General features: G+C 45.8%; 1 protein-coding gene across 13 annotated transcripts in view; it reads right to left on the bottom strand.

The window, feature by feature from the left end:
- Nucleotides 1-12,700, bottom strand: part of LOC114766508 (voltage-dependent calcium channel subunit alpha-2/delta-1) — a 67,282-nt gene extending 54,582 nt beyond the window's left edge. For 4 of the 13 annotated variants that reach the window (XM_028957273.1, XM_028957275.1, XM_028957276.1 and 1 more), the window contains exons 1-3: nt 12,444-12,700; nt 4,455-4,614; nt 4,119-4,235 (exon numbers count right to left, since the gene is read on the bottom strand). In XM_028957273.1, the coding sequence (XP_028813106.1) occupies nt 4,119-4,235; nt 4,455-4,614; nt 12,444-12,547 (381 nt within the window). In that variant the 5' untranslated portion in view covers nt 12,548-12,700. The remainder of the gene's footprint in view (nt 1-4,118; nt 4,236-4,454; nt 4,615-12,443) is intronic. The other 9 variants (XM_028957274.1, XM_028957277.1, XM_028957279.1 and 6 more) reach the window with 3 other exon arrangements.

Here is a 12,700-nt window from a genome sequence, read left to right as displayed (position 1 = left end):
AAAAGGTGCAGCTTTCGGGAAAATAATCAGCGATAATCTTTTATTGTGATACACAGCAGCACAGCACACGGTGCACACAGTGAAATTTGTCCTCTGCATTTAACTCATCACCCTGAGTGAACAGTGCGCTGCCATGACAGGTGCCCGGGGAGCAGTGTGTGGGGACGGTGCTTTGCTCAGTGGCACCTCAGTGGTACCTTGGCGGATCGGGATTCGAACCTGCAACCTTCTGATTACGGGGCCGCTTCCTTAACCGCTAGGCCACCACTGACCCAACATCGTCATCTTATCTACATATTTTCAGAGAGTGACTCTCTCTCTCTCTCTCAAGTGATCATATGTGTTGAATGAACTATTAGACTTAAACGGTGTGAGAAGTAACACTCAACATGCTGCCACTATTCAGCATCATATTGCCAGTCAGCTCTGTGTGTGTCTGTGTGTGTGTGTGTGTGTGAGTGTGTTAAGACAGACAGCATTTTTTTTTTTTTTTTTACGAGACATCAACTGAATCTAATTTGAAAGGTGGGGATCACGTCTGACAGCAGACGCTCTTTCTTCTCTGGCTGATCTGAAACCTGGAGAAAGTCCTTCGTGCGTTGGTGCCGCCGGGTCGGACTGCTGTCCCCCCCTCCACTACGTTATCCCGCCTGCTACGTGTACAAACGCCGGGCGCTAACCGCACATTAACGTTAATACTGTCGCTGCAGATCAACTGCTGACATTCCAGAGCATTCTTACAGTGAAAGTAACGAGTCCCCGACCGCCATCCCTTCATCTCGTATTAGTAGTCTAGTCTAGCGGTGTAGGAGAAATGAAGGGGAAAAAGACACATCTGCTGATCTGCACATTCCAAATTCAGGGCTATCGGAGGCAGGGATGGAGTTAAAGGTGCTGAGATTTATGCTGGGGGTGACAAGGATGGACAGGATTAGGAATGAGTGCATTAGAGGAGCAATTTATGGTGGGATGTTCTGGAGATTGTGTTGGTTTGGACAGGTACAGAGGAGACACGCTGTGTATGTTGGGAGAAGGATGCTGAGGATAGAGCTACCCGGCAGGAGGAAACGAGGAAGGCCTAGTAGGAGGCTTTTGGATGTGGTGAGAGGACGATGCAGGGGACAGGGGGAGAAATGGAGACAGTTGATCTACTGTTGCCCCTATGGGAAGCAGACGAAAGTAGTAAAAAAATAAAAGTCATTGTGATATACTGCAGCACACAGTGACACAATGAAATGTGTCCTCTGTATTTAACCATCACCCTTGGTGAGCAGTGGGCAGCCATGACAGGCACCCAGGGAGCAGTGTGTGGGGACGGGGCGTTTGCTCAATGGCACCTCAGGGGCACCTTGGCCACCATTGATCATAGTAGAAGAAGATAAAGTATGATTTGACACCAAGACTAGTCGATTCAACTTTTACTGAAAATGACTGGCTGTTGATGGTGGATGGAGGACCTGACATCAGAATTAAAACTCTGTAGGACATGCATCCAATGACTCATATTAAAATGCCATATGTTATGCTTTCACTGAATGTTGCAGGGTGCACATTCACAATAAAGTTGTCAGGACATGGAAGAGGGAAGTCAAGCTTGTTTTTAGGGTAGTGCACTCTAAAAAAATGGTAAATAGAGCCATGGGAGGACCCTAAAAATGGTATATAGAGCCATGGGAGGAGCATATAAAAATGGTAAATAGAGCCATGGAAGGAGCCTAAAAATGCTATATAGAGCCATGGGAGGAGCCTATAAAAATAGTAAATAGAGCCATGGACGGAGCCTAAAAAATTGTATATAGAGCCATGGAAGGAGGCTAAAAATGGTATATAGAGCCATGGGAGGAGCATCTAAAAATGGTATATAGAGCCAAGGGAGGAGCCTATTAAAAGGTATATAGAGCCATGGGAGGAGCATATAAAAAAGGTATATATGGCCATGGGAGGAGCCTATACACAAGGCATATAGAGCCATGAGGAGAGTTTATGAAAAATGTAAATAGGGTCGTGGTAGGAGCCTATAAAAAGGTATATAGAGCCATGAGGAGAGCCTATAAAAAAGCTATATAGGGCCGTGGGAGGAGCCTATAAAAATGTGTATAGAGCCATGGTAGGTGCCTACAATAAATGAATCTGGTTCTATGCACCTGGTTCAGAGTATCCTCTCTTATCTCACTGCTGCAATTCCTCACATCACACTGGCCATTATTTTAAAGAACAGCATCTTCAGCTGATCCAGGCAAAAGCAGCTGAGCCTCATCCCTCCAATCCCAGCAGCTGAGCTCATAGCATTTTAACATCACAGACACAGAGGGGCTTAAAACCATCTAAACCCTTCTGCACTGAGCTGAGGACCTCATAAGTGGCTATTTTTCTCTCTGCCTCTCACACACACACAGTCTACTATGGTTATTTTACATGAAGTTAGAGGGCAAAATTAATGACATTTGGTTTGTAGATGCAAACTTCATAAATAAAACAGGTTAAAAACTAGACCAACCCATATTTAATCTAATCATATTTTATTGAACAAAATATGTTAAATTCATAGCTTTTCTTGTTCAGTGAGGTTTAATAAGCACCTCAATGGTTGAAAAATTCAGTGTGTCTCTGTAAATTGTACATTGAGTGTGGACATTATTTACGTTGCCAGATCCAGCAAATAAAATATATTTTTTAGAAGACCAGCGAGCAAAATATTCATGGGATGTGTCATGTGGGTATTCATTATTTATGATTATTATTGTTATTAGCTGCGGTTCTTTACGACAATCCCACGGTCTTGATTCAATATTGCACCTCCGGCGCTTGAGACCCGTCGCATGCAGAAATGAGTTCCAGGTCAGGCACTTACACACCCACTCAGCACAGAGAGCACGAAGCAGGGGGAGGATGCAATACCGATGACACTGTGATGGATGGATTGTGTCAATTCATGTGTCATTATGCGAGTCTGGCGGCTTTATTGCGCTGTTGAGGAAGAGACAGATGTCTGGAGGGCGTAGGGAGAGATGTGGGGTGCATACATCCACACGCGTAAAACCTCGCACTGATCTTCTACACTTTAAAATAAAGACACGTGAGGCTACGCTGTATGAGGTTGGAATTCACGGAGCCGTCTGAATGGCGGTGTGAGCGGCCATCTGCAGACAGATCACACCTCAGCAACATCGTTTGACTTCTACCAAAACAGAGTAAGGCTACTAACACCATATGATCATCATATGTGCATCTGATGCTCAATGTGTTGGCAAATGCTAACAAGACAAAATAATTATTGCTTGTTGAACCTGCAGCACTGGGTTTTAGAATCTGAATGAGAGACTCCACCCTGCCTGGAAAGATGTGATGTTTGGACTGGAGATGCAAATGAAATGATGAACAAATCAGAAAAGGAAGAGGCCTTGAAACAGAGAGAGAATAATTGAAAGGACACTAGTTCGCAAGTGTGTACACACACGCAAACATGTTCTTATATGATAAAATATGTATAATAAAGTATTTGTAATACACATATCAGTACATGTGAACAGCTCAAACCAAGATTAAGATTGAAAGCACAGACGAGTCCATTTTGGACGCTTGCTAGACTGGGACGCTTGCAAATTCTAAATTGCATAGAAATTTTTATACAAAGATGCAATAATGTTTTTCTGCATGAAAACATTAATGTTTTTCTGGGAACATAGGACACTGCTTCCTTGTGAGTTAGAGCTGAGAGGAGGAACTAACCGCCCTAATTGGTATCTAATAATTTCTGACATACAGAAGATAAATGGGGTGGAGCCTGTAGGCATATACTTCATCATTCTAGACAATCCTGGACCCCCTGCTGCCAATATGTGACACGCCCAGGTGTAGTGCAGCTTCCGCCTCCTCCCTTTCTCCTCCGTTTCCCTCGGTTCTCCACACTCCTAATACCCCCTGTACACCGTGGACGTAAACCCACTATCCACACCAACATGCAGATTATCAGCTCTTCACTTCAAATGTTCTGATGGGTGAACTAGTGAATGTGATGTAGAATTAGCGCTTAAGGAAAATATTCATTTAGATGATTAATGGAACGCCTGGAATCAGTTTTCAAGATTTGACTGACAGCATGCCAAGCAGGATCGTACCTCCAGGGCCCGGGACCTCTTCTTCAAAAGTCTCTCAATGTTTTTGGCAGCGTTGGCCACCAACTGTGCCGCGTTGTTTGATTCCACAGTAAAATATTTCTGGTGATCCATAAAAATCTGAAAGAAAAAGATATCGTCTGCATGTCACGTAATATGCTGGATTAAAAATTCTTTAAACATTCTATAAACTGGTGAAAGAGGCGGTTTGTCAGTTCGGCATCATTCCTCCTCACGGGCTGAACTGACGGCGAATGACACCCCGCCGTGCACCCCGGTATTCGATCACGCCCATCCACCCGCCTCCGAAACACAGCTGTGACTGACGCACCAACAAACCTCTACAGACAGCCGTGCGGGACTGATTTTCTTCATTACACATGAACGGGGGGGCTTGCATGCTTGTTGACCTCTGACCTTGGCAAGGCTCCTCCCTCCACTTGCGGTTTCGGCCAGCGAGACGAGGTCCTGCTGCATCTGCTCAACCCATTCTTTGATCCTGAGGGATGGAGAGGGACAAATCAAATCTTCTCTAGAGGTGTTGAAACGAATCTCATACTCGATGCATAGCGATGCAGACGTGGCCAATTCTGCATCGATGCGGTTCAGATGACATAATAATCGATGGTATCATAATGACGTTGCTTAATGATTTTCGAGTTAAGAAGTAGTGCCGGTAGTGACTGTGATGGCCTGATCTGAGAACAGCGCCACTCCGGGTAGGAGTTTGTCGCATTTTTGCTGCTGTGTTCGATTGCCGTTTGCATGACGCTGATTAATGATTAACGGAATAGAATTAATTTTACGTCATCTGAACACGCAGCCCATTGTCATTCAGGCCGTCACTCAGTTTGTGCCCACCTGACGCCACGGCCGGTTCAGACGTCTGTGTGAACGAGGCCTTAACTCTCATCTCACCGATGTATTTGAGAACATAATCGAGTGAAATCACGAGACCAGCAACGATTCGCACCGCTTCGCACCGCTTCGCACCGGAAATCACGTGGACCATTCCCACCATTTAGCCATTCTGCAGCCTGGACATCAGCTTCATCGACGGACGCCATGTTTCAGAAGAGAGCGTGTGTGAGTGTGGTTACACTGTGTGGCACATTTATCAAACTTTACTCCCTCAGGGCGGAGGGTGTGCCATTTACCCCCCATGCCAATACATCTGATTCCACCAATCTGCCAAGTGTCAAACCGCTCATGGCCCAATCAGGTCCAGCAGAGCAGTAAAGCGTGTGGGGCGCGGCCCAGCGGGCATCGATCTGGAGCGGCGGCAGAGATCAGAAACCAACTGGCAGACAGGTTGGGGAGGACACGGTGCCCGTTAGGCCTCTGTGACGGATCAAAGCCACCGGGACAGTCAAGTTCAACATCTTCATTTAAAGTCTAGATTGGCTTTGTGCTCTGAGAGGGGAGGCTGACACACAGGCTGTTCAAAGAAACACAATCTAATACATCAAGCCCACCCCACCCACCATGTCCTTGTTCACTAAACCAGGGCTGCGGTTAGTATTAAAATGTTATTTTAATAATCAATTAATCTGTTGATTGTTTTTTGATTAATCACAAAATCAGATTAAAAAAAAAATCCTTTATTCAATCCTTTCTTCAAAAACAGAACTAAAACCTTTAGGAAGTGCACAAACATCTTGCTCCTTGAGCTTTTAGAATATTAAAATAAAATAAAAAATGGACTAACACAAAAAAACAAACACATGTACGCTTTACATCTGCCAGATATATAGACTTTTAAAGTAAAGTGCCACCTGAGCAGCCAGAACAATAAATCATTTGTAAAAAAAAAAAATAAAGAACAATACAAATCAGAAAATTTAACAGGATTTGTTTGAATGCCAGACTTGCAGTCTACACTACACCGCAGATGCACACACTCACAAACTCTCACACTGATGCACACACTTACTCTCTCTCACTGCCTTTGTTCAGACACTTTGCATCGCAATGCAAAAATGAATAAAAATGTGAGCACTCAGGCTCGCTCCTTTCTCTGAGGCCATGTTGCCTGCTGCAGATGGTGTTGATGGCACCTCGGCGGATCAAGGTTCGAACCGGCAACCTTCCAATTACGGGGCCACTTCCTTAACCGCTAGGCCATCATTCCCCCGATAAAGCATGCCCTTTGACCAACAAGCGAATATGCAAATAATCACCTTCACCAAGAAAAATAATCACCAACAATCCTAATATATTTTATGATTGGATCATTTTGATGTACACAATTAATAGCATTGACTTGGTTCATTTGCACTACAAGTCTTGCACACAGCTGCTCTGTGTGAGTAGTAGTTTGTTTCCACACACGCATGTAGAAGCAGATACAGATCATTTTTAGACCTGGGGTAAAATTCATAAATAATGGTATCCGCTCACTTCTCTTGTGCAATGCAAAACACAGCCATGATTAGCATTTTCATGTTCGGTGTGAGTTTGACACACACAAACACGTTCTACATCTCCACTCTCACTTTCTCAAACTGGACGCAGCTTTAACAGACCATCCCTCTGGCACAGCCACAGCGAATTCTCTCCAGTGCGTTTACCCTTGCAAGCTGAACCTGAGAGGTGTGTGCTATCGGTGTGTGTGTGTGTGTGTGTGTGTGTGTGTGTCACACCTCCCACTGTCTGTCTGTGTCTGTCTGAGGAGCGACAGCTGGGCCTGGCTGAGTGACAGCTCTGAGCCGTGAGGCTCTATTCAGCACTGTGTCATCTGTCTGCTGCAGCCCAGACCACACCGGTCAGCTGGACCACTGCCTACAACCACGAGAGGAGAAGAGAGGAGAGGAGAGGAGAGGAGAGGAGAGGAGAGGAGAGGAGAGGAGAGGAGAGGAGGAGAGACAACAGATGGGGGATGTAAAAAGGCTCTAAGAGAATCCCGACCGCATCAATAGTGCTGGATGTTGGCAGATATTTGCATATTACCAGACCTAATAATACATACAACCGTACTGAGGTCAGGACATGACACAGTTTTTTAGGACTATTATGTGGGCAAGACCATTAATAAACCTATTACTTAGCTGAAACACCTTTTAATTACTGGGGCAGTGGTGGCCTAGAAGTCCCAAATCCCAAGCCGCCAAGGTGCCACTGAGGTCCCCTTGATGAAGGTACCGTCCCCACACACTCCACCATGTGCACCATGTGCTGTGTATCGCTTCACTTTCTTTTTAATTACAGCATCCAGTCTCCTTGGGTTCACATCTGCCATTAACTGAAAAGACTGAAGAATAAAGTTCAGCTGTCCTGGTTTGCTGTTCCTGCTCCAGTTCCATGGAAGCCCTGGTTCAGACATGAAAACATACATTTTGTGAGAATTAACTGATAAGAATGACAATATTGGTAAAAACCCATACCCTTAAGGAGAAGTGCCCGGCTGATCTAACTCCTCTGCGATTCCTCCTCATTGCATAAACTTCTGGGAGCCCCAGAAGTTTAAAAGGCGCAGAGCCCTGAGGCTAAAGGGAAGGTCTCCAGGTCCATCCAGTCCCCTAACTGCCGCAAAACATGCTGCCCACGGCTGATGAGGGAGGAACGAAGCAGCGGAGCCTCCAAGGTCTGGCGATGCCCGGCCATCATCCATCACCCTCACCGCCTGCCAGCGGCCACCAGCCTGTTCATCACCATTATCTATCACCCTGTGTGTGTGTGTGTGTGTGTGTGTGTGTGTGTGTCTTGCATATCCACTACAGCCCAGTGGTTTTTGCCCACCATTAGATTTTGGAATTTGTTTAAACCAAATAAATTATACACAACGTTCCTTCAAGAAGAATTAGAAAAAAGTTCACTATTACTATTTTCAACAATTTATATCATTTCTTATCAGTGGGGCCCTGGGGGCAAAAAAATATAGAAAATATACATAGAATCCAATGGAGGGACCAAACTTCTAGACTCTGAACATCTCTGTTCACGTGGAAACATCACTGTCAACAAACAAGGCTTTGATAGCTGAATATTATAACCACATGAATATTATAACCAATATAACGTGCGAGCCTAAATGACCTTCACCGTGTGATGAAACATCTCTATCCTGTCAGGAGCGGACTGGTTGATGACTATGAAGATAACGTAAATCACCTGACCTCAACTACAGGTGATTTTTTATAAAGCATCTGCACCTCTGTCATTAGAGGAGATGAGGGAAGATCTTTAGGAAGGTCAGGGAGGGCTAGAGAACCTGATGAGACAAGCAAAACATTTCTGACAAAATATCGAATTAAATGTCTATTAAACAAACCTTGACATAATGAGGAAATGAGATAAGACATAAATGCTGGTTGTGAGACGACAACAATAATATATATAATATATAATATATATAATTATTAATATTATTAAAAGAAAACAGACTGTGTGTTGAAAAACGGGGAGAAATGCTGCTACTGGAATGGATGTAGAGTATTCTTGAATCTAATGATGAATGCTTGAACGCTAATAATAATATTTTTTTGTCTATTCTACTAGGTACTTGTACTATTACTTGTACTATTGTTCTTATACTATATTGATTGAATTAAAAATCATTGAAAAAATAGACTAAACTATAATTTTCATTGACTAAACTAAACTAAAGAAGTCATGGATAAGTTTGACTAAAATAAGACTAAAATGCTCCGACTTTTAGTTGACTTGAACTTCATTAGACTAAAATGAGTATAGACATGATTAAGACAAATCAAAAATAAATTACAGCTTCACGCAAGGACAAGATAAAAACTAAAATTAAAACAGGCCGCCAAAAACAACTATACAGTGACGTTGCATGCATGTGAATTATTGTGTGTGTGTGTGTGTGTGTGTGTGTGTGCAGGTGCATGCTCATTTTATGTGTTCAGTCAACATCCCCAGTGCCCTTATAAGAGAGTCTATTGTTCGGCATTGTGTTCCTCCCATGAAGCCTTCAGTGGGATCCCAGTCCACATTTATCAAAGGGCTCTAATGATTTAATCCCACCAGTGGGGAGGCGGGGTTTCTGCACGGGTCCCAGGCTCACTGGGTAGGGGGCATCATTCCCGAAAGAAAATATAAAGTAAAGAGTGTTTTTTTTTGGCACCAACTATGAAATACTGCAGTGATTTAATTAATTAATTAACTGCCACCTAAATGTGTGTGTGTGTGTGTGTGTGTGTGTGTGTGTGAGGGTGCACAAAATAATGTAAATTAATGCCATTCAACCATGTACACAGAAAAACAACGACTTTCCTACTTTCCATTCCCTGAGTCACGTACACGGATAATACGCTCACAACACAAGAGGCTGAACCCTGGAATCTGTTTCTGTTTGTCTTCTTGTGAGATGATTTGTTCTAGTCTTTCACTCCCTGTCCCTTTTCCCATCATCCCCCCCAGTTTCAGGAGACCACTGGTTTCTGCGCTACGCAGATGGCCGATGCTTCTGAATGCTGGCTGCTCTGTTGCTTGGATCCCCAAGCTGCCTTTCATTTGGTTTTATTAGTCTTGTAGTTATGTTTGTCAGCCATTAGAACCTGGAACCCTGATCCGCTCCAACAGCCCTTCACCCTCACAGTGCCACGTCTGCTTTGGTTAGAAACTGACCTCTGATCAGTTGGTCGTGGTGCAGTGAATGAATTCAGGACGGACGTATCTTATAAGAATTAAGTGAATCGTTTTCAAGCACATCTGCTATTTCTGTCAGTTCCTGCCCTCAAATGCTGATGACCGTCTAACAACAATAATTTTGATGGTGATGGTGATATGCAAAAAGACACATGCATGTCAAACATTCACTTTACGCGTTGTACTCATTCAGTGGCTGCAATGGACGTATTTTTACTGGGTATATCAGCCAAGGTGCCACTGAGCAAAGCACCATCCCCACACACTGCTCCCTGGGCGTCTGTCATGGTGCCCACCGCTCACCAAGGGTGATGGGTTAAATACAGAGGACATGTTTCACTGTGTGCACCGTGTGCTTCACATTTTTCTCTGTCCACGTTCAACTACACCTTCATCAGCTGCTGTTCAGTGCTACATTAGACTAACAGTCCCTCCAGCTGGACGGCTGGGCCGCGCCCGGCATGCTGAACCGCACCTCGGACTGACTGACCGACTGACCGCCCGCGTGCCAGCCTTTCTATCTGACGGCCGCCTCCCAGATCCATTACCCATTTTCCCACGCGACTAGATCAGAGCGCGGCCTACTTGTGTCGGCGAGAGCGGATTCCCCGGACGGAACAATTACCTGCTCTGGCCAGGAGTCCCTGCGGACCGGCGCGTTTCACCGCGCCCTATTAATAGATTCCGCTGTAATTGCAGAGCTGGTGCTCATACAGAGTTGCTGGCGGCGAGCATGAACGAAGCATCTCTCCGTCATGGGACACCATGGGACACCTTGTGAGGCTACCACGTCGTCAGGAGACGCGTGGCTTCTGTGGGGCGTCGGCCATACCAGCTCGGCCTGATGTAAAATGTCTTGTTGGTTTAACCGACGGCCACATGCATGATTCAAGTCTAAAAAGCATGCTACCCCTGAGGTGCATAGAACGTCCCGAACACAGTTTTAACCCCCTTCACGCCTGTAGGTGGCGTCGTGGTCCATTTACATTTACATTTACAGCATTTACCAGACGCCCTTATCCAGAGCGACTTACAATCAGTATTACAGGGACAGTCCCCCCCTGGAGACTCTCAGGGTTAAGTGTCTTGCTCAGGGACACCATGGTAGTAAGTGGGATTTGAACCTGGGTCTTCTGGTTCACTAGGCTACTACCACCCTGCAACACAAGCACAAATGTGTTATCCGCCATAGTTTGAACATGTTAATACATCTAATACTTCAGCATTTTCACAAAAAAAGCTGCTTTTCTGTCCACATGGACAGGCAGAAAAGGGAAATTGACCTTGGAACCCAATTTAGAGATCCATGTGGATGCAAAGCCAGATAAAACTTTGTGTGGAGAGGGCCTCAGAAAGAGGTGACTTTTAAATCTGAGACACCACGTCCCCCTATTCGCTTACTGGTACATAACTTTTTTTTTTTGAGAAATTCAAAATCTGGCAACGCCGAACTTCTCTGGACTTCCCACGTTAAACTGACGGTAACAGGCACAGGCGTTCCTCGAAATCGAAGCGACTTACATGTACAGTCCCCCCAACTCGGGATGAGGGGTCATGCTCAGTGGTGACTTTATCGGCACCTGGTTCATTGGCAAGCGTTACTATGTGTGTGGCTTGTCGTCATGGTGCTGTATCCCTGTGTGTATCTCAATAAAATATCCTTTTTCAATTCACAGTTCCAGCATGTAATTCAAAACATCAAACCAGTCCGAAGCCCAGACGAGCCCACCATCCATCTCCACGATGCACACCAACTCCAGTGACTAATTACTGTTTCTGCACCCTCACGTCTGTCACCAATCTCACAAGTGTGTGTGTGTGTGTGTTTGTGTGTGTGTGTGTGTGTGTGACTGTGCGCTGGGGACTGCCTTTCGAAAAAAAACCCACTGGAGCGCGGGCGGTGGCATTTACTCCATCTGACCACACTGCTTTCCCCCACCAGCACCAGTCCCGGCCAATTAGCCCCCGAGGGTGATGCGGCCCTCGCCGGGGCCACGCGCGACTCCACATCACACTGGCCTCAAATGAGCCTCTTTAATAATTAAACAGGGAAAGGGACGCCGGAACGAAAATGCGTTTCATCACGTCTTAAAAAAGAAAGAAAGAAAAAATGCAATTAAAAGCAATCATACGAATTATTATCCACGGCAGGCGCTGCATTATAATGCGTAGTTATAACCTGAAACCTTTTACACAAGTGAATCCTACACGCTGATCCCAACATCCTTCCACATGAGAAGGCTTCCGCCCGTCACCGGGACTTCTTGGTGGGCATCCAGCTGTTCTGTGGACGGTGTTGGTGAAATGCCAGCGTGATGAGCGCAGTGGTGATGCCTTGACGTTAGATGAACTCGTGAGCCACATTCTTTTTAGAATTAACTGAGTCATTATTTTTACGAGGTTTTCTGTGCCAGAGACCCTAACATCAAAGCCAAGGTGTGTTGGCCTTGCAGGGTTGCTGGTTCAAGTCCCAAACTGTCAAGGTGTCACCACTGAGGTCCCTTTGATCGAGGCACAGTCCCCACACACTGCTCCCCTGGCGCCTGTCACTGGGTTAAATGCAGGGGACACGTTTTGTTGTGCCACCATGTGCTGCACTGCAGTATTTCACACTTTAAAGTTGTAGAAAACCACGCGTAATCACCAGCCGATGAGTTTTTGAATCGATCGGTTCGAGTTGCGGTGTAACAGGTTGATGGGTGACACGCCGGTACTCACATGAGCGACGTGGGGAACTGCGATCCGCGCACGGAGACCAGCAGCAGCAGCAGCAGCAGCAGCGGCGACAGGAGCGACACGGTGCCGCGACCGCGCGGCTCCATCGGCGGCGGAGAACGGCAGCTTCCCTCCGCGACGCTCCCGGACTAAGCAGATTACCTGCAGCGGCGAGGCTCCTTCCAACCGGCCGGCTATTTCTGGCGCGATTAGAGCCGCGCACAGGTGCGTCTGCGCGCCGAGACGCGTCCGGGGAGCTT

The sequence above is a fragment of the Denticeps clupeoides genome, chromosome 17 (genome assembly GCF_900700375.1).
Source record: "Denticeps clupeoides chromosome 17, fDenClu1.1, whole genome shotgun sequence".
NCBI classification, from domain to species: Eukaryota; Metazoa; Chordata; class Actinopteri; order Clupeiformes; family Denticipitidae; genus Denticeps; species Denticeps clupeoides.
Note: the sequence above shows the minus strand (reverse complement) of the source record. Positions and strands in the feature narration are given on the sequence as shown.